We start from the raw sequence: 19,648 nt of genomic DNA on the forward strand, positions 1-19,648 counted from the left end.
AGACAGATTATATACTTGGCCATCTATCTGACTCTGACATGAGTTTCTCAAGTTTTCATCTGTGTTTTTGCTGATCCACTTGATTGATCTAATGTACTCCTTTTTATCCTTGCATGCAATCTACTGGTATTACAATAAATTTGAATTTGAAAATGCTTGAGTTGGATATTTTAATGTAGAGTTGCAGCTTAATCATGAAGCCACAGCACAGAGTGGTAGCAGAAAGGAAATGTGTCACAAAATAGAACACAGGACAAAGACAACTGGGGAGTACAAATTTGTCACTTGTCTTTGTGGTCTTTACATTTTGTATGTCAAATAAACAACAGGCCCCCATGAGCACAAGATACAGATATTAGTTGTTTCTTTGTAATACTTTGTTTCTGCCATCTCTTGCCTCACCAGACTCATTTCTTGAGGTCTGATTTTGTGCTATTTCCACTTGTTCTGTCCATTCCCATAGATCCAGGACACCCCTCATGCCCTTCATTTTGATGACTTCCACTTCCCTAGTCTCAACTGGTTTATCTTTACCATGCATATATTATCTGTAAGTCTCCACTCCCCATATTGAATCTTGAACAAAGGTTGGTTCTCCATTATTCCACTCATCCACTTGGCACAACTTTGTCCTTGCCCTTTAAAATGTTTCTTCCAATTCCTGTCTGAAGATCAAAGGTGTGGGCACTGGGTATTGTCGGCTGTATAGAACAGGCCTTGTAACAAGCTCACTCCAGTTCAACTCTTGCTTCACATCAACAATGTGATGGTGCTGCTTCCTGCATTCATGTGGAACTCGTCAATTTCATCATCGTTACCATTAACTTACACCCTGCCCTCAACTTCACCCAGACCATCTGATACCTCTTCCTTTTCCTGGTTCTTGCAGTCTTCATCTTGGAATACAGACTTGCCACTGACATGTCTACAAAACACACTGAATCCCATCCTACCTTCCTTGGGGATGCCATCCTTTCAATTTCTCCATTTGTGCTCTCAAGACAAGGTCTTCTGTTTTGGGGTTTCTGAAGCATCATTTTTTTCCTGAAACAGCTTCACCTTGGCTATTAATGGAGTCTTCCACATATTTCTTCCATTTCACATATTGTTTGCCACAGACCCCTCTCCAGACAAGTGATGAGTAATTTCTAAAAAAAAGATTCTCTCCAGATTTGCGTTCATTTGTTATTTCAACGTTGCTATGTTGGTTGATCGTCATTTGGCCTCGGGTTAGATAAACCCAATCTTAAAATTGATAGTGACTTATTGTTATCTTAAAATTGATAGTGACTTATTGTTATCTTAAAATTGATAGTGACTTACTGTTAGCATTGTAAATACATGTAAGGGCAAGGTTCCCAGATAAGAACCATCCAAGTAAGACCTCAAAGGAGGAGCTGGTGGAAGATGATGATGTGACGCAGTGAAGGTGGAGAAAGACTAACAGTGAAGGGTAACACAACCAAACCCGATTAAATTTAAGGTAGCTTTTCTTCTTCAAAAATCTCTTTCTAAGCCCACTCTCTGCCACCTCCAGTTTAAATTCCATGCAGAATATTTTGGAGAATTTTTTTTTTGGCGGGGGGGGGGAACAATAATACAATGTTTTTTTCCAAAAATATACTCTATTCAGAAATATTACAAAATAAAGTTACTTACATAGAAAAAAAATTTGTTGACCCTGAGTCCTTATTCAATAGTTATTTACAATAAAATTATGCGTTGACTCTCAGTTCATATTCAAATGAAAGATGTTTACAATAAATCGTTCGTTGACTGTCAAACCTTAGTCAAGAATTAAGATTTATTTACAATAAGAATTGATTCTAATTCCTTTACGGTTCTAAACATTTTCAGCCACTACTGGGGCACCAAGTTGATTCATCTATCCGCACAGCTGATGAGGGGTATCCTTCTCCCCAGCCGACCCCTCCCACGGGTGACGAACCTTAAACTGTGGTCCTTCCCCACCGGGCCTTCGCGGTGGCTGCACCAAGCTTGAGTGCATCCCTCAGCACGTACTCATGCAGGCGAGACTGAGCCAGTCGGCAGCATTCAGTCGCGGACATCTCCATGTGCTGGGAGACCACCAAGTTTCGGGCGGACCAAAGAGCATCCTTCACCGAATTGATGATCTGCCAGCAACACTGGATGTTTGTCTCCGTGTGTGTCCCCAGAAACAGCCCGTAGATCACAGATGTCCTCGGTTATGCAGCTGCTGGGCATGAATCTTGACACCGTCCCTTCCATCCTCCAAATATTCTTTGTGAACCCACAGTGTGAAAAGAGGAGAGAGTCACTGACTCCACCTCATTACAGTCCTCCCGTGGGCAGCGGGGTGTGGAGATGACGTTCCGGAAGTACAGGAGGGATCTGACTGGGAGGGCCCCTCTCACCGCCAGCCAGGCGAGGTCTTGGTGCCTGTTGGTGAGGTCTGGCGATGAGGCATTTTGCCAGATGTACAGGACAGTCTGCTCAGGGAACCACCCCACTGAGTCCATCTCGTCCTTCTCCTGCAGTGCCTGCAGGCCATTACGTGCCGACCACTGCCTGATGTCCCTGTGGTCAAAGGCCTTGGCATGGAAGAACTTTTCTGTGAAGGACAGGTATGGAGGCAACGACCACAGTTGACAGGGGTGTTGGGTGGGGAAGGGGCCAGACCCGTCCTTCGTAGCCAGGGCGACAGGTAGAACCTGGGCACATAGTAGTACTTTGTGCCCATGTATCTGGGATCCACGCACAACCTAATGCAGCCACATACGAAGCTGGCCATCAGGGTGAGCGTGACATTGGGGACGTTCTAGCCCCCATTGTCCAGGGACTTGTGCATGGCGGCCCGTCTGACTCGCTTCATCTTCGATCCTCAGACGAATCTGAAGACGGCTCTAGTGATTTCTGAGCTGCAGGAGCGGGGGACGGGCCACACCTGTACCAAGTACAACAGACCTGAGAGCACCTCACACCTGATGACCAGGTTCTTGCCCATTATGAAAGGGACCGCCCTCCCCATAGTTCCAATTTCTGTTTCACCTTGGCTGTCCTCGCTAGCCAGTTCTTCCTGCACACCTCGGCCCCTCCAAACCAGATCCCCAACACCTTCACGTGGTCAGACCTGACGGTGAAGGGGATACCGGATCGGCCGGCCCAGTTGCCGAAGAGCATAGCTTCGCTCTTCGTGCGATTGACTTTGGCCCCTGACGCCAGCTCGAAATGTAAGCAGATGTCAGTAAGTCGGCGAACTGACCTCGGATCAGAGCAGAAGACGGTGATATCGTCCATGTACAGGGAGGTTTTCACGTGGGTCCCTCCACTGCCTGCCAGCGTCACTCCTCTAATGCCCTCATCCCTCCTGATGGCTTCAGCAAAGGGTTCAATGCAGCAGACAAGCAAGACAGGGGAGAGGGGACAGCCCTGCCTGACTCCAGACCTGATGGGGAAGCTGTCTGTTGACATGGACTGCAGTACAGATGTCGGTGTACAGCAGTCTGATCCAATTCAACAATAATACACTGTTACATAGAAAATACAGTGCTGATGAAGATGCAAGGGCCATGTTGAGCTGGATTGAGAGAGCAAGAGCTCAGCTTTATCGTTTATTAGTCTTACGAAGCGGGACTGAAGCGTGGCGCCTGGTCCAGCGCATGGAGATTAGAAGATGCACCCATCTGGGAGTGGTATTGCACTGGACTGCTCCTAAAAGGATAACAAAATCTACACCTGGCTGGATAATCCGGGAGTGAAGGGAGAATGTGTTCTAACGAAGGTTCAGCCAGCCAGCGTTAATTTTGGAAACGCGCAACGGCTGCAGCGCGCGCACGGGCCAGCACGTGGGAGCGGCGCGCGGCGGGTACGTTTGAATTGTCCGGAAGTTCTTGCCGAGCACGCACGCGTCCCAAGGGTACGCATGCGCGTCGGGGCCCCTGTCCCGCAGAGAAGGTCAGTCAGTGAAGGGGAAACCGAGGGAGCGAGTGTTCCTGCTTCAACAGTGATTGAACGGAACCTTCATTCCCAGCCGCTTTTTCCACGGACACCATCTTCGCATATTCTGCTATACTCTAAGCTTTTTTTTCCCCCTCTCCCCTTCTTCGCTAATCGAAATGAGCTCCCAGGTACGACAGAATTATCACCCTGACTGCGAGGCCGCCGTTAGTCGGCAGATCAACCTGGAGCTGTACGCGTCCTACGTCTACCTCTCCATGGTGAGTGCCGGTGTAGATGAGGGGCGCGGTAGTCCGAGGAGAGAGGGGGCTTTTGCCGCATCATTGCTGAGCCGGAGGGTGGGGGGGGGGGAGAGCTGCGTAATGTCGAAGGCGAGGGGAGGATGAGGTATGTGTGGTTATCTGGTGTTTTCTAACACTGGGACGGCTGAGGAAAGGGCACCCTGAAGGCCCTGAGCATTAGTGTTGTGCTTCCCCGGTAGCTCAGCACACGGTGAAAGAAAGAAGAGCAGGTGGAGTGCGCGGGAATCCGCCTTTTTACAACATCCAAGAAGTGCGTAATGGTCGTGTGAGTAATGAACTATTTTAAGGTTATGTGACGTGATTAAGTGGAGCAGCCATCTTGCACCCTGCAGACTAGAATCAATAATAGAGAAATTTCTTCTGTGGTGGTGCTCGATAGGATTGTCGGCAACGAACTTGGATCGATTCCTGCTTTCATCAACTTAATGCTTCCCTCCCTCCCCCGCTCCGTTATGTTTCAAAGGATGAGCGATGTCCTTTGCATTGCATCATCCCTTCCAAGAACGCCAGGCTAGATGGTATGACATTCTGTATGGAAGGCGTCCAGAAAAAAAAATTAAAGGGAATGTGATTTATTTTTTGTTTTATTTCAGTGTACAACGCGGTAAGTTCCATTGCTACTTGCTCGGTATTACTCGTTACCGAAAAAGCTGAAAGGTTTCGTAGATTTTACAGTTTTTATTACAGGATAACCGTCTGGTTATCCTGGTTGAAATCGAATAGAATGACTGAATATTTTGTGTTTGCTTTATTCAAGGTTAGCAACTTAAGGTTTACCGTTTGGTTGGAGTGGTGTTTCTGAATAGTATAGAACAGGCTTGGATGGACTGCTAAAAGTTGCAGCATTTGGTCAGCGCAGCCCGAATTCTGTGTTGTGCATATTCGGCTTCACAGCATTCTGGTAACGCAACCTGTCCATGTAAGAGGTACTTTGCCATTTTATTGTTGCAACACAGATTTGAGGACGTGCTGGTAAACTGTGGCCTGGAGTAATTGTTACGCTTGTTATGTATTTTTGAAATTCTTAATTATTTCTTTAATGGAGGGAACTTGTATTTTTGCATCTCCCAGAATTTGCTCAACTCTTTTTCTGTGCAAGTGACCGGAATAACAGTGGGATAAGTTCCAGCAACATACCGTGGGCAACACAGTGGCGTAGTGGTTCACACAACACTTTACAGCACTAGCGACCCTGCCACAGTCCTGTAAGGAGTTAGTACGTTCTTCCTGTGACCACATGGGTTTCTCTGGGTTTCTTCTCACAGAGGTTAATTGGTCATTAGGCTAGGGTTAAAATGGGGGTTGCCCTGCAACTATTCCGCATTGTATCTCAATAAATAAATAAAAAGTATATCAAGTTAATAAATTTTCAATTATCAATGTTCCACCTGCTCTGATTTTGTTTAATAACTCCGAGTGATACCTTCCAAATGTGCAAACACACCACATCCACGAGTTTCACTCTTTTATTCTGCTAGTTATTACCTGAAACTATTTTAGATATATTTATTAAATCCATGTTACTCAGCCTGAATTTTGAGTCCTGATATAATTTCCTTAATTGGTTCTTGCATTTTCCCTTCAGCTGGATCATACTAACTGTTTCCTGTCTCTCCTTTCTGAAATGAGTTACATTTGCTATCTGCCAATCTCAAATCTACTCTACAAGTTGAATTTTTGGAAGATGGCAGCCAGTGCACATCTCCAAAGCCCTTTTTCCAAAACCTTGTGCAGCATCAGATGCTTGGGCTTTATGGCTTTTGGTGTCATTTATTACTGCAATATTGTTTGGAAAAAATATATTAATATTATTCAGCTTCACATTCACCCTTGACCTAGTGTTTTGTTATTGCTGTGTAAGTTCATCTTGTGACAAAATAATTTATTTAATTTATTTGTTTAATTTCTTTGTTTAAACACAGACTGTTTAGGGAGCATTCTGGAGTTATGTGAATATAGCAGATATCAATTCAAACAAGAACCAGTCTTAAGTTCTCAATGTAATTTGTAAATTTCCAGCAGTAAATTGAAGTTAAACTGGTCCACAGACTAAGATAATTTGCAAAATGGTGACCATGAACTGTTTGTATATGTATCAGCCAAACTTTAAGACAGTGTTAATTGCTGTGCTGCAATCTGGCCACTATTACCATTGTAAATAAGGTCAGGGAAGCTTGCAATTAGCAAATTTATTTGACCATTCAGAGGTGTCTTGCACTGTAGGTATCCAATTCAGAGGAAGCATTGTGAACCCAAAGTATTGAAGTAAACAATGTCATTGTCATTATTGAAACTGTTGAATCACCTACTGTTACCATTGATCAAAAGTATATAAAAATGTGATGTACCTTGAGTTTGAGAGACTACTGTGAGTGTCTCCACAAGAGTGCCTGCTTGTTATAATGAATAAAGACTTCAATATCACCAGCTTCAGTGTCTCAACGGTGACATTAATCACAATTGCAACACAGACGGTGGTGGGTATTTTATTTATTTAGAGATAAGTGCAGAATGGGCCCTTCTGGCCCTTCAAACTGTGCTACTCAACAACTCCTAATTTAATCCTAACCTAATCAAGGGACAGTTTACAATGACCAATTAAACTTCTAGTTATGTATTTGGACTGTAAGAGGAAACCAGAGCACCCAGTAAACACCCACACATACCACAGGGTGAATGTACAAACTCCTTACAGGCGACGCCAGCATTGAACTCTGAACTCCAATGAGCTCTAGTAATGTCGCACTGCTACGCTACCATGTGCTTATGGAACAAGCTGCCTGTTGCACTGTCAAAAAGCAACTGGGACTGTCAGAGTCCACTTGTGATCATAGTGGAGAAAGCAAAGGCTTAGTTTGATAGTACATACAGTTTTATATAAAAACGTGGCAGCTGTTTTGTGATTTGGGTGAACTGGACAGGCTGATCGTTGTCAATATAATTTGATGTAAGTTAGAATACTCTTGGATCAAAGAAAACCTCACACGGTGTCCATTTATGATCACTGGCCACTTGGAGAAGGAAACAACTTTTGTGTACATAAGATTCTAGCCAATGAATATTAGTTTGTATGTGCAACTTTTTTTCCCCAAGAACAATGGAGCTGTTTTATGTGATCTAGGGTGATTCTAGCTATGGAACCACGGTTAATTGTGTAGGGTGTTAATTACCGAAGTCATTTGGGGAGTATGAACTAAATAAGTATTTTATTTGTTCTTAGAATATCCATTGTACATTTTTTCCAGTCCTATTACTTTGACCGTGATGACATTGCATTGAAGAACTTCGCCAGTTTTTTTCTGGAGCAGTCTCATGAGGAGCGTGAGCATGCTGAAAAGTTGATGAAGCTACAGAATCAGCGAGGAGGCCGCACTTTACTCCAGGACATCAAGGTTGGAAAAGCTCTTTAATAAAACCCAGTGATTTCTTTCCGTGTTTAAATGTTCCATTAATAATTTGGACTGTAAGGGCAATCTGATGATTTAACTGGTTAGTAACTTTAACATAGCAGATATGATTCCAGGAGCGTCACAGAAATATGTACAACATGATTTTATGTTTTATGTTTTGAGAAATATTTTCATAGACCTGATGAAAGAAAGTTCTAGAACTTTTGCAGTTGAATGTAAACCACAAATGGTGGGATGAGGGTAGGCCAGAGGGTGAAATCAACACAGTACAGAGTTGTTGGATTGGAGGCAATTATAGATAAAGGGGTGATTGCAAATATTGAAATTGAGGCTTTGCTAAATGTGTTGTCAGTATAAATCATACAAGTCAAAAAGTACAGTGATTGGGACTAGGAATAAGCTAGGACATGAACAGCAGACGTTTGGACCATCTTTAGAGAGTAGAATGAGGGAAGCTAGTTCAGAAGGATGTGTCAAATAGTTGAGACCAAGGCTAGCGTCCACACTAGTGTTGGGGCTTCCATTTGTGATATATGTTAATGACTTATATGTGAATAATGGAGGTATGGTAATTAAGTTTGCAGATGATATGAAATTATTGTTGATAGTGAAGAAGGCTAAGGCTATTAAATTGAACTTCCTGAGGAGACTGAGGTCTTTTGGATTATGGAGGCCTGCCCTTCACATGTTCTACCAGGCTGTTGTTGCCAGTACAATCTTCTGTGGGGGTGGTGTGTTGGGACAATGGCATCAACAGAGGTGTCACCAACAGGCTGATTAGATAGGCTGGCTCTGATATAGGAATCAAACTGGACACACTGGAGGTTGTGGTAGAACAAAGGGCCCTACGGAAAATCCTGGCAATTCTGGACACTGTTTCTCACCCTCTGCATGTCACCTTGGCTGAACAGAGGAGCACTTTTACTAATAGACTAAGCAACTGCGTTGCTCCAAAGAGCGCTACAGGAGGTCATTCTTACTCTTGACCATTAGGCTCTATAATGAGTCAACCCCCTCCAGTTAGTGTGTTTGAGTAACTTTTTAAATTCTTTATTGCTTCTCTAATATTTGTATATCTGTGCACTTGTAATGATACTGTGACACTAATTTCCTTTGGGATCAATAAAGTATCTATTGCATGATATAGATCAGCTAGAATGTTGGGTGGAGCAATGGCACGTGGAAGTTAATCTGACAAGTGTGAGGTGATGCATTTTTTTTTGGGAGGTGCAAACAAGGGTAGCAAATACACATTAAATGACAGGAGTCTGGGGCATGTTGATGACAGAGATCTTGGAAGTGCTATCACAGGTCAATCTGGGAAGATCCAGGTTTCAGCAGAGTTCTGTTCCTAGATTGGAAATAAGCAAAGATGGTCAGCGGGAGAGGATCACAGAAACAGCAGGCTTGGGAAGAGTGCCCCCAGCCAGTCTCACTGACTTTGGTGAGTGAGCACGTGTATTTGCTCAACTGGAGTGAGAACGGAGGGAGAGAAGGCATGTTGAAATGTCCATTTCCATTCAACAGAAGATGCCTGCAGCCTTGCAACAGCCAGTAAATCCATCCCAACAGTTTCTAAATGTTCATTCTTAAGTACGGGGTACCCAAAATCAGGCACTCAAACCCTGAGGAGGACCTGTAATGTGGTGAAGAAGGAATATGTGATGCTTTCCTTCAACTGGGCACAGAATATAAGAACTAGGATGTCATGTTGTTACAACTTTATAAAATATTGGTTGTAGCGTGGTGATCAGGAGTACACTTAATAGGAAGGATAAGATTGCTCTGGAGAGGATGCAGAATACATTCACCAGGATGTTGCATGGATTGGTATGTTTTAGTTATAAGAGAGGTTAGATAGGTTGGGGTTGTTTTTCCTATAACAGAGGAACCGAGAGGTGTTAGACAAGGGTGTGTTTTCTCCCCTGATTTGTTTAATGTGTACAGTGAAACAATATTACAAAAAATAAGAGACATCTTAGGTATCAAAGTTGGCGGTGAAAACATCAATAATTTCAGATATGCAGGTGATACTGTGTTAATTGCAAGTACGGAGGAAGAACTACAAAACTTAATTGATATAGTTGTTGAAGAAAGTGCAAAAATGGGTCTCTCTATCAATTGCAAAAAGACAATGTATGGTGATATCCAAAAAGAAGGAGAATCCTATCTGCAGGCTGAAAATAAACGGAGAAGACATAAAACAAGTACAGAACTTTTGCTGCTTGGGAAGCTGGGTGACATCAGATGGCAGGTGTGACATGGACATCAAAAGAAGAATAGGGATGGCAAAAGACACCTTTACAAGAATGAAGAGTATACTGACCAACACTAAACTAGGCATGACAACCCACCTCAGAGTACTGAAATGTTACGTTTATCCAGTTATGTTATATGGCTCAGAATGTTGGACAATATCTAGTAACATGAGGAAACGAATTGAAACAGCAGAGATGTGGTTTTTGAGGAGGATGCATAGAATGTCACGGATGAAACGAATATCTAACGAGGATGTCATGAACAGAGCAAGCACAAAAAGAGAAATAATGTATGAGGTCATTAAAAGGCAACATGACTTCATTGGACATGTGATTAGGAAAGAGGAGTTAGAATGCACGATAATTATGTGAAAGATTGAAGGGAAGAAACAAGAGGAAGACAAAGACAAATGATGATAGAGACAGCAGCCAGAGAACTGGAAATGAATACCAATGAATTGATCCACTTGACCCGAAACAGGAGTGTGTGGGCCATGGCAGTCAAAGCTCAAACTGGGCACGGCACCTGATGATGATGACAGGAGGCAGATGGCTGATTGATAGGGTTGTATTACATTAAGAGGATGAACATTTTTTTCCCCCTGTTGAAGTGTATCCAAACTGAGGGCACAGGTTTAAGAAGAGGGATTGAAGTTTAGAGTCTTTGAGGAGGCTTTTTTTTCCTCCAGAGTCTAGATTGTGCTGTCCAAAAAAGGTATGGCGGCATATAATTGCACAGAATTTAAGAATCATCCGGAGAAGTACTTGACTTGCTAAGCAATGGAGATTACAACGTAATGTGGTTAAATGAGATTGGTATAGATAGGTGCAAGGGTGGCATTAACATAGTGGACCAGAGGGCTTGTATCTGTACAGTCTAATTCTGACTCTTAATTTTAGACAACAGCAAGGGAGAGGAATTTGGGACAGGGAGCGGTTTGTGAAGGAGACTGAACAATGGCTGCTTGTTTCTCAATATTTTAACTAGAGAAATTTTCTGTTCGTTACTCCTTGATGGCATTCAACACAGCACAAATCCACACAACACAAGTCAACAAGCTTCAAAACCTGGATCTCTGTACCTCCCTCTGCAACTGGTTTCTTGATTTCCTCATCGGAAGACCACAGTCAGTACCGATTAGTGATAAGGTCTCTTTCTTGCTGACAGTCAACCTTAATGCACTACTCTTCTCCCAGTACACTCATGGCAGTATGCTCGCTATAAATTTGTTGATGGTACCACTGTTATTGGCAGAGAGTCAGATGCTGACAATGAAGTGTACTAGATTGAAATAGATCAGCTGGTCAAATGCTGTTGTAGTAACAACCTTGCACTCAAGGTCAGCAAGACCAAAGAATTGATTGTGGACTTGAGGAAGGGGAAGCTGGGAGAACACACACCTATCCTCATTGAGGGGTCAGCGGCGGAAAGAGTGAGCAATATCTAACCTTTGGGCATCAGCATCTCAGTGGATCTGTCTTTGGCCAACCATACTTATGCAATCACAACAGAGGCAAGCCAGCAGAATTTGATTAGGAGTTTGAGGAGATTTAGGCTACGTCCACACTACGCCAGATTATTTTGAAAACGAAGCTTTTTCTCTTCGTTTTGACCCTCCATCCACATTGAATTGGCGTTTTCATCCCCTGGAAATGGAGCTTTTCTAAAACACTCTCTAGAGTGTGTAAATTTGAAAACAATTGTTGTGCGTTGTAGTGTGGATGGGGTAAACGGAGAGATTTAAAAATGCTGTCATGACAACACCACAACAACAATGCTTTTTCTGCTTCTGCTTGGTACTGCGCAAGCGCTGCTAGACAGCTGTTATAACGCGCAGTCAGTGTGAACGGCGTGAGAGTCAAATTGTAAAGTAAGCTTCTTTGACTATTTAAAAACGCTGTCATGGTGTGCCAGAACAGATGGCAGCAGTGCGGCATTTCATTGTTTTCTTGAAAGCAATCACCCACACAGCCTAACAATTTCAGAACAGACAGCAACGAGACTGAAGCCAGAAGAGTTAGAAATGTACTCACCAAATACTTTGACCCGTAGCTTACTGAATAAATAAGTATACTGTTTTCTGTCCTTGCTTATATGAAGGTGGTTTACCTATTTATGCAAGTACTTCTCTGACAATAGATGTGTAACAGCCTAATGTAACATTGTATGGAAATACAAGATAACACTGATGCAGACATGTTTTATACATTTAACAAGGTGCTTTATTATTGCAACAGAGTTAGTCAGTTTTTCAATGTTTGTCGTCAGCTGGGTCATACTGTCTGTGAACTCCCTGTTGGTTGCCTCCATACGTTCCAGTATTTGTTGTTTATTTAGTTTTAAGTCCTGCGTGAGAGCCAACAGCAATTCCTTGAAAGTTTTTCTAGTCTGTAACTGGACAAACGCGAACCAAGTATACTGTTTCCTCATTGCCTGTTTTCTGTGTGTCCTGCGCATGCCCAGTAGGAAATTTGCCTAAATATCCGTTCTAATGTGGACGGAGATATTTTGAAAAACGCTTGGTGTGGATGCCTGTAGTTTTTACTCGAAACCAGTGTTTTCAAAATTATCTGGTCTAGTGTGGATGTAGCCTTAGTATGTCACCAAAGTCTCCAGCACATTTCTAAAGGTGTGCCATAGAGAGAGCATTCTGACTAGATGTTTCACTGTCTGCTATGGAAGCACCAATGCACAGGATTGTAAGAGGCTTCATATGGTTGTCGACTCTTTGCCAGCTACATCACGAGCACAAGCCTCACAGTCATTGAGAAAACCTTTGAAAAGGTGGCACCTCAAGAAGCTGACATCCATCGTGAAGGACCCTCACTATTGGGGCGTGCCCTCCTCTCAGTACTGTCAGGGAGAGGTACAGGAGCCTGAAACCCCATACTTGATGTTTTAGGAACAATTTCTTCCCACCTGCATCAGATTTCTGAATGGTTCATGAACTAATGAACACTACCTCACTATTCCTTTTAAACATAGAACAGTACAGCACAGTACAGGCCCTTCGGCCCACAATGTGCCGACCCTTAAACCCTGCCTCCCATATAACCCCCCACCTTAAATTCCTCCATATACCTGGCTAGTAGTCTCTTAAATTTCACTAGTGTATCTGCCTCCACCACTGACTCAAGCAGTGCATTCCACTCTCTGAATAAAAAACCTTCCTCTAATATCGCCCATGAACTTCCCACCCCTTACCTTAAAGGCATGTCCTCTTGTACTGAGCAGTGGTGCACTAATATTTTTTATATAATAACTTATAATTTGTTACATTTGCACTGTACTGCCACAAAATTACAAATTTCATGACTTTGGTCAGTGACAATAAGTATAATTCTGATTAAACAAGCCAGGCAGTGAAGGGAGGTGAGAAGTGGTGAAGTGAAGTTTAAACCAAATAAATGAAGTCCCGTTCAAATAGACTTGTTGGGGGTGTTGAGAGGGGGTTGCTGTAGTCAGCTATATCGAAGATGGAAACTTAATGGGTCAAGCAGTTTTCTTTGTTAAAATCTTAATATATTAGTGCATTTGATCAGAACTATTTTGTTACTGAGGCAAAGCAGAACCTGGACTGAAAGAATTCATGCAGAGTTCTGCATAAAACAGACATGAGCTTTGGAATAGTGAGAACCATTTTCTGGCAGCAGATTTTAAGAAAGTTTAGGGATTGGGGTAGAGGGAATAAACTGCAGGATAAATTGCATACTCTCTACCTGAGGGCTTAGTGAGTGAGGGAAGGAGTTCCTGTTTCCATCTCTTTTGGCTGCCCATGCTTGTCTGTCCTTCTATTTCTCTTGCAGACCAACAAGGACTATTAGTAAAATGCTGATAATTTAGCAGTCCCTTTCTTCTTGTGTCCTGTGGAAGTGTAACACAAGTTGTGGACTTGTTCTCAGAATACACACTGATAGGATTGTTGTATCCAGAATGTTCTCCTGATGTGTTTGGAAAACACTCTCAGGCATCCAGCCAGCTGAACTAAGCAGAGCTCCAATTGCAAAGACTTGTTTACTCCACCTGTTTCTGTTGAGAGCTGGGGCAGTGCACATTTGTACCAAATAATGTACCACTCCAGGAGACCACGTGGATGGCAGCACTGTTGGATTTACAAACTAGTACTACTTAACACCTTCTCTATGAATTTAAGAATGTAAAAGTGTTGCACAGTTTTTTGTAATTTTTTTATACTATGAATAAAGTTTATTTTCAACTTAAATATAATTGTAGTTTATATTTGTACGAAAATGTTGTGCAGCATATGGACTTTGACAATTTAATTAAGTCAGTTTCTCAACTATATTGTGGGCAGCCATTTATAGCATAAACTTCCATCTCATTACCGAGACGCTGTCTCGTGCTCAACAATGATCAGCTTTACTGTCCCATGTACCTCAGAATTTTTTTAGTGGGCAAACTAAAAAAAAACTTAATAGAAATATGCATTGCGTTGCATTAAGCTGTATTCTGAGACAAATGACTTGTGATTTTTTAAATATTAAATTTATATTTTGACAGATTGAAAATTCATCTTGAAAACATAATTTCCCTTTTGTTTTTGTGTCATTCGGAGGCTGAAGCTTTGTATTTGTTGTGTGAATGGCTTATTGAGTAAAATTGCCAGGTTGCTTACAATCTAAAATATTAGAAACATAACAATCCTTGATTATTTTATTTGCATTTTGCATGTGACTTTCCAAGTATTTTCAACCCTCTTATATTTGACTACAAGTAATTTCTGTTCAGTGTAGCAGCTTTCAGTGAACACAAATTGGCTCCAGTGAGATTTTCAATGCATGATTTTCAAGGCATGATTCTCAAGCATTGTGCTGACCCAAAGATGTTGAGTGATTTGCATCTTGCCACAGATGATATGCAGTTCTACGTCTCCATTTTGCCATGTTGTCTTTTACTTGCTTTTTCACTGCAAAGAACACCTAAGCAGCCAGTTGTTTTACTAAGCTAAAGGTAAGTATTCACCATATAGTGTTAAATATGGAGATGTTGTCACACATACTCTTGTAAGGATATCACCAATTGCATAGATTCCATTGAATTAAAAAAAAAATGCCGATGTGTTGTGCAAGAGGAAGTATATCCTAAAATACAATAATGACATGGTCTACAGTGAAAGAGGAACAAGCAACTGGCAGGATGAGTCCTTTGGTTATTGAGAGATTTGCTTGATGTGTGATCGTCCTTTCGTACTGCTTAGTGACCTCCAGTGTTCTTCCATCCTAGCGAATTACATATAGTTTTCCAATCCAGTGTACTATATGCACTGGGGAGACGGTCTATTATTGTCACGTACTAAGATAGAGTGTAAACCTTTGTTAGCATGCCATTCAGATACATCATTTTGCACACAAGTAAAGCGAGGTTGTGCAAGGGAAGAACAGTGTTTAATATGTCGTGAGTACAGTAAAAGTGCAGTGCAGATAGACAAATAAGGTGCAAAGTCTATGCTAAGATCAACTGAGAGATCAGGAGTTTTCTATTATACAAGTGGATAAAAATTAGGTGACCATTATACATCTGTTCTATTCACACCTTTAAATCCATGTGACTTGTACCAAAAATTCCACTTGGATACCTTGGTTCTTTAATAGCTTTTTCTTTACCTGTCCTCTGAAAGGAGGGGAAAACAGGTCCATAATCCTTGGCTCTGTTGATGAAGTGTTGTCAGGATACTTGTACGATATTATCGGAACATAAGAAATACAGTGTGTGCGGCATTTTGCCCTCCAAACCATCTGTGCTGTTAATGATATCATCATGATTGATCTTTTGCCTCAGCACCAGCTTCTACCCTATTTCCAATTTCCTTCAATCTCTTGATTTCAATTTTAAACAGCTAGCCTCTGACATTGAGAATGATGCCAGGTTCTGTATATGCCAGCCAAGGGCACCATTCCTCCCATGTCTACCCTGTCTCACCCTTCTAGATCTTAGCATTGGGAAAATGGAATCTATTGCCTTTCCTAACCTTTGTTAATTCCACGCTTGCTGTAGTCATTGTTTTTAAGTAATTTAGATAAGGCTCACATTTGTAAATGGTTTTGAGTTTGGATCATGAAAATCAGTGTAATTTAACTTTTACAGCTAGGATTTAATGCAGCTTTCTCTTTATGTATGTGCAAAGTAATCTATTAATATTTGTGCATACTTTTGCCATATAACCTAGTTTTTGTTTGGACTTGGCCTACAGGATATCACCAATCCATGATAAATATTCAATTGTATATACTAATTTACTAATTCTACTGGCTTCTGGTGCTTGGTTAGAGGTCAGCAACTGTGTTTGACCATTTTTGTAATTTCTATAATACTTTGAATTAATCGCATTTATTTTTTTTTCAGAAACCAGATCGTGATGAATGGGGAAGTGGCTTGGATGCAATGGTATGCTCTTTGGAATTGGAGAAGAGTGTGAATCAGTCACTTTTGGAGTTGCATAAACTGGCTACAGATAGGAATGACCCACATGTATGTATTTTTCAACCATAGTTACTGGTCTGTGATCCTTGATAGTTTTATCATTTCTTAACCAAAGTGTATCATAGGTGTGGTCTTAACTGAAAACTAGGTGTGGCTACTGAATCAGCTAAATTATTAGAGGGCTGAATAATTAGTTTTTGGATTAATGCCAATGTTTGCTGTGTTTGAATAATTTTGGTGGAAGCTTTTGAACAATTCTGCTTAGACTGTAGATTGGCCATGAACTATATTCAGAGAGCATTTTTAATTAACACTAAGGCTATGATTCTTCTAAGAGGGAAGTAAAAAGCAGATAGGACTAGCTACCAATGTATGAAGAACATATGGGATTTATACTGAGCTTTTTGGAGGGTGGAGGGGTCAGTATTTTAGTTATGCATACTTATTATTGATAAACTTCGTAGTTTTGTACTTCAATTGAGAAAAGGTGCTTATGAAATCTTAATACAATTTATTTAACAATTACATGATAAGAGCAAGTTTTTTGCTAAAGAAATAACAATGTTTAATGTATACATCAGCCTCTCAAAGTAAAAATGGACGCACTTGCTTCGTTTTTTTTGATCCAACTGTTTAATTGTTATTTTCTTTGCACCTTAAAATTGCTTGTATTTCATATAACTACTAATACACAAGTAACTGCTTGGTATGCTTCCTAGTGGCCACAGTATGTATATGCAGTTGTCTCCTCATGGTTACATTTGTATGGTTCTAGAAGCTTCTCTTGGGACTGCATTATTTGAATAGGGGATTTCTGATTAGCTGATTCTTACCTGCAATTTTGAATGGAATTTTTCTTAGCCATTGAGTATATAAAAAAAAATAGCTGACCATTTTTGTCTTTCTCCTTTGACTCTTTCTGTGTTCAGTTAGTAGACATCTATCACTGTGGATTTTCAACTCCTTTTTTTTCTATTAACACTGAATAAAATGATTGTAAAGCACCAAGTTCCAGACTTCTGAAAGCACCTTGGATCAGATATCAGAATCTAACATGTCTGCTGAACATGGGTAAATTATTGAATGCAGAATGAGGAAAAACAAATAACATTTGCTAATTTCATTAAGCAGCACGAGAAAATGGTTACTGGTTTTAAATGCAGTTGTACAACTTGCGGATAACAGTAATCTCAATACATCATAATCCATACTTTAACGTGGAATAGGGATGTTTCTTGAACAAATGGAATTCTTGTATTCACCTTTTTATTGGTTCAGATGTGTGGTTTGAATTTGTTATTTATGTACAAATTCAATTTTGTCTTGTTCCAAGCAAGGCAATCAGATGCAGTTGACAATGAGCATGTATTTCCTATTTGTGTTCTTTTCTTGATGATGAGTGATTCAGGATGGTGTCAATTCTATGAAAATCCTTTCAGTACATTTCTTAACTGGAAATTGGTCATGATGTGTACTCTGGATAGAACCATAAGTGCCAGGGGATGTTGGATTGCGGAGGGAAGTCATATCTATTTCTGATCTAGCTTGCCTGTGTAAGTGGCTGTTAGCAGCAAATGAATGGAAATTTTGCTATCGTTAAACTGGTTATCTTTGTTTTTAAATGCTGAATGCTGTTGAGTTAATGTTCTTTTTTTTTCTGCAGCTTTGTGACTTTTTGGAGACCCACTACTTGGATGAACAAGTTAAGTCCATCAAGCTACTAGGAGACCATGTAACCAACTTGCGACGATTGGGTGCCCCTGAAAATGGCATGGCTGAATACTTGTTCGATAAGCACACCTTGGGTAAAGACAGCAGTTGAATGCCTGAATTGTTTCCAGTCCCTGCTGCTCATAGCACTGTCTGTAAACCTCAGTGCATGTATAAGCTTATTTGTAGTCTGTCTAGTTTTCACACTATTTAATTATGTAATTGATTATATCACCATAAACTGAAGTGGATTCTATTAAGCTGTCTCCTGATGGATTTATTGAAGTGTACTCGTTTTAAAAAAAAAAGTTTTGACTGACCAGAATAAAGCAACTCAAAAGTGTTCTTGTGCTTTTGCTTTCTTCATTTTTAAAAACAAGACTTTATAGTAGACAATGAGTGTTTGTAATCTCACAGTTGTCTATTTTTCTCTGCCTGTATCTTCGTGAATATAGTCTTGCCTGTTTCATATTAAGATAAAAATAATGAACTGGGATGCAAGTGATATTTGCAGGGTCTAATTGCATTAGATGTTATATCCTTGAAGTTTATCCTAGGAATCGTATTTTTCAACCACTGCAGTTCATGTTTTTCAAGAACCTCACTAGTGCATCTTCCTAAACTGATAGAAAATGGTTAAAACTTATCGCAAGCCCCTATATGTAGAAAACACATTGAGCATTCGATAACTAAAGATAGTTGGCTGAAGTACAAGCTTTAACATTTATGGTGGGGGGAAAAGTAAAAAGAACTTTAGGAAAAAAAGAGGCAAAAGGTTAGGAATTAACACAGGATTACTGGATGTGGTTGATTGAGACTTTGCCAAGAACTGAACAATGTCATAATCAAATTCATAAGAGTAAAAATTTGGAATGTGAAAAGAAGGTAGAGGTGAAGCTAGTAAAATGCCCCTGAGGGTGAAGATAATATTACATTAGTATAAATGTTCAGATTGATCAGTTTATGGACAAGTTAAATTTTGGTTTTGGAGTAACTTGTTTCCCCTATGTTCTTGACCCCACTCCCACTAATAGCAACAGCTTCTAACTACTCTGCCTAAACCCTTTCTGGTTTTTAGATGCTTTTTATTTGTTTTATTTAGTTAGAGACGTAGTGAGGAATAGGCCCTTCTGGCCTTTCCTGCTGTGCTACCTCAGCAACCCCCAATCTAACTGTAGCCTAAATCACTGGGCAATTTCCAATGACTAATTAACCTACTAACCAGTATGTGTTTGGACTGTGGGGGGGGGGGGGGGGGGAGAACTGAAGCACCTGGAAAAAACCCATGCATTCCATGGGGAGGACGTACAGATGACATCAGAATTGAATGCCAAACTCTGCCCAAGCGATAATAGTGTTACACTAACCACTACACTACCACCGTGCCCTTTTATTAGGTTATCTCTGTTCTAAAGTGACAGCTCTAGTTGAAATCTATTATCTCTGAGAAAATCAATGGTAAATCTTCATTTCCCAAACCCCTTACATCTAATGTTGCTTCTGTTTGATAGCCCTCCATCCCAAATCTGATATCTTGCATTCTGCATTAGTATGTCAGTAGAAAATAGCAAAATTTAGATTTCCAAA

General features: G+C 40.9%; 1 protein-coding gene across 1 annotated transcript; it reads left to right on the forward strand.

Moving 5' to 3' along the window:
* Positions 1-3,909: 3,909 nt before the first annotated feature.
* Positions 3,910-18,404, forward strand: fth1a (ferritin, heavy polypeptide 1a). The gene is made up of 4 exons (XM_072272381.1): positions 3,910-4,199; positions 7,487-7,633; positions 16,274-16,399; positions 18,015-18,404. The coding sequence occupies exons 1-4, from the start codon at positions 4,098-4,100 to the stop codon at positions 18,171-18,173; spliced, it is 534 nt and encodes a 177-aa protein (XP_072128482.1). The 5' UTR covers positions 3,910-4,097; the 3' UTR covers positions 18,174-18,404.
* Positions 18,405-19,648: the final 1,244 nt, after the last annotated feature.

The sequence above is a fragment of the Mobula birostris genome, chromosome 11 (genome assembly GCF_030028105.1).
Source record: "Mobula birostris isolate sMobBir1 chromosome 11, sMobBir1.hap1, whole genome shotgun sequence".
Taxonomy (NCBI): Eukaryota; Metazoa; Chordata; class Chondrichthyes; order Myliobatiformes; family Myliobatidae; genus Mobula; species Mobula birostris.

Bases quoted from the DNA above. Each gene is read 5' to 3' on its own strand.
- fth1a (XM_072272381.1), top strand. From the start codon at position 4,098: ATGAGCTCCCAGGTACGACAGAATTATCACCCTGACTGCGAGGCCGCC. The intron at 7,634-16,273 runs GTTGGAAAAGCT...TTTTTTTTTCAG, and splicing joins CTTTACTCCAGGACATCAAG to AAACCAGATCGTGATGAATG. The intron at 16,400-18,014 runs GTATGTATTTTT...TTTTTTCTGCAG, and splicing joins CAGATAGGAATGACCCACAT to CTTTGTGACTTTTTGGAGAC.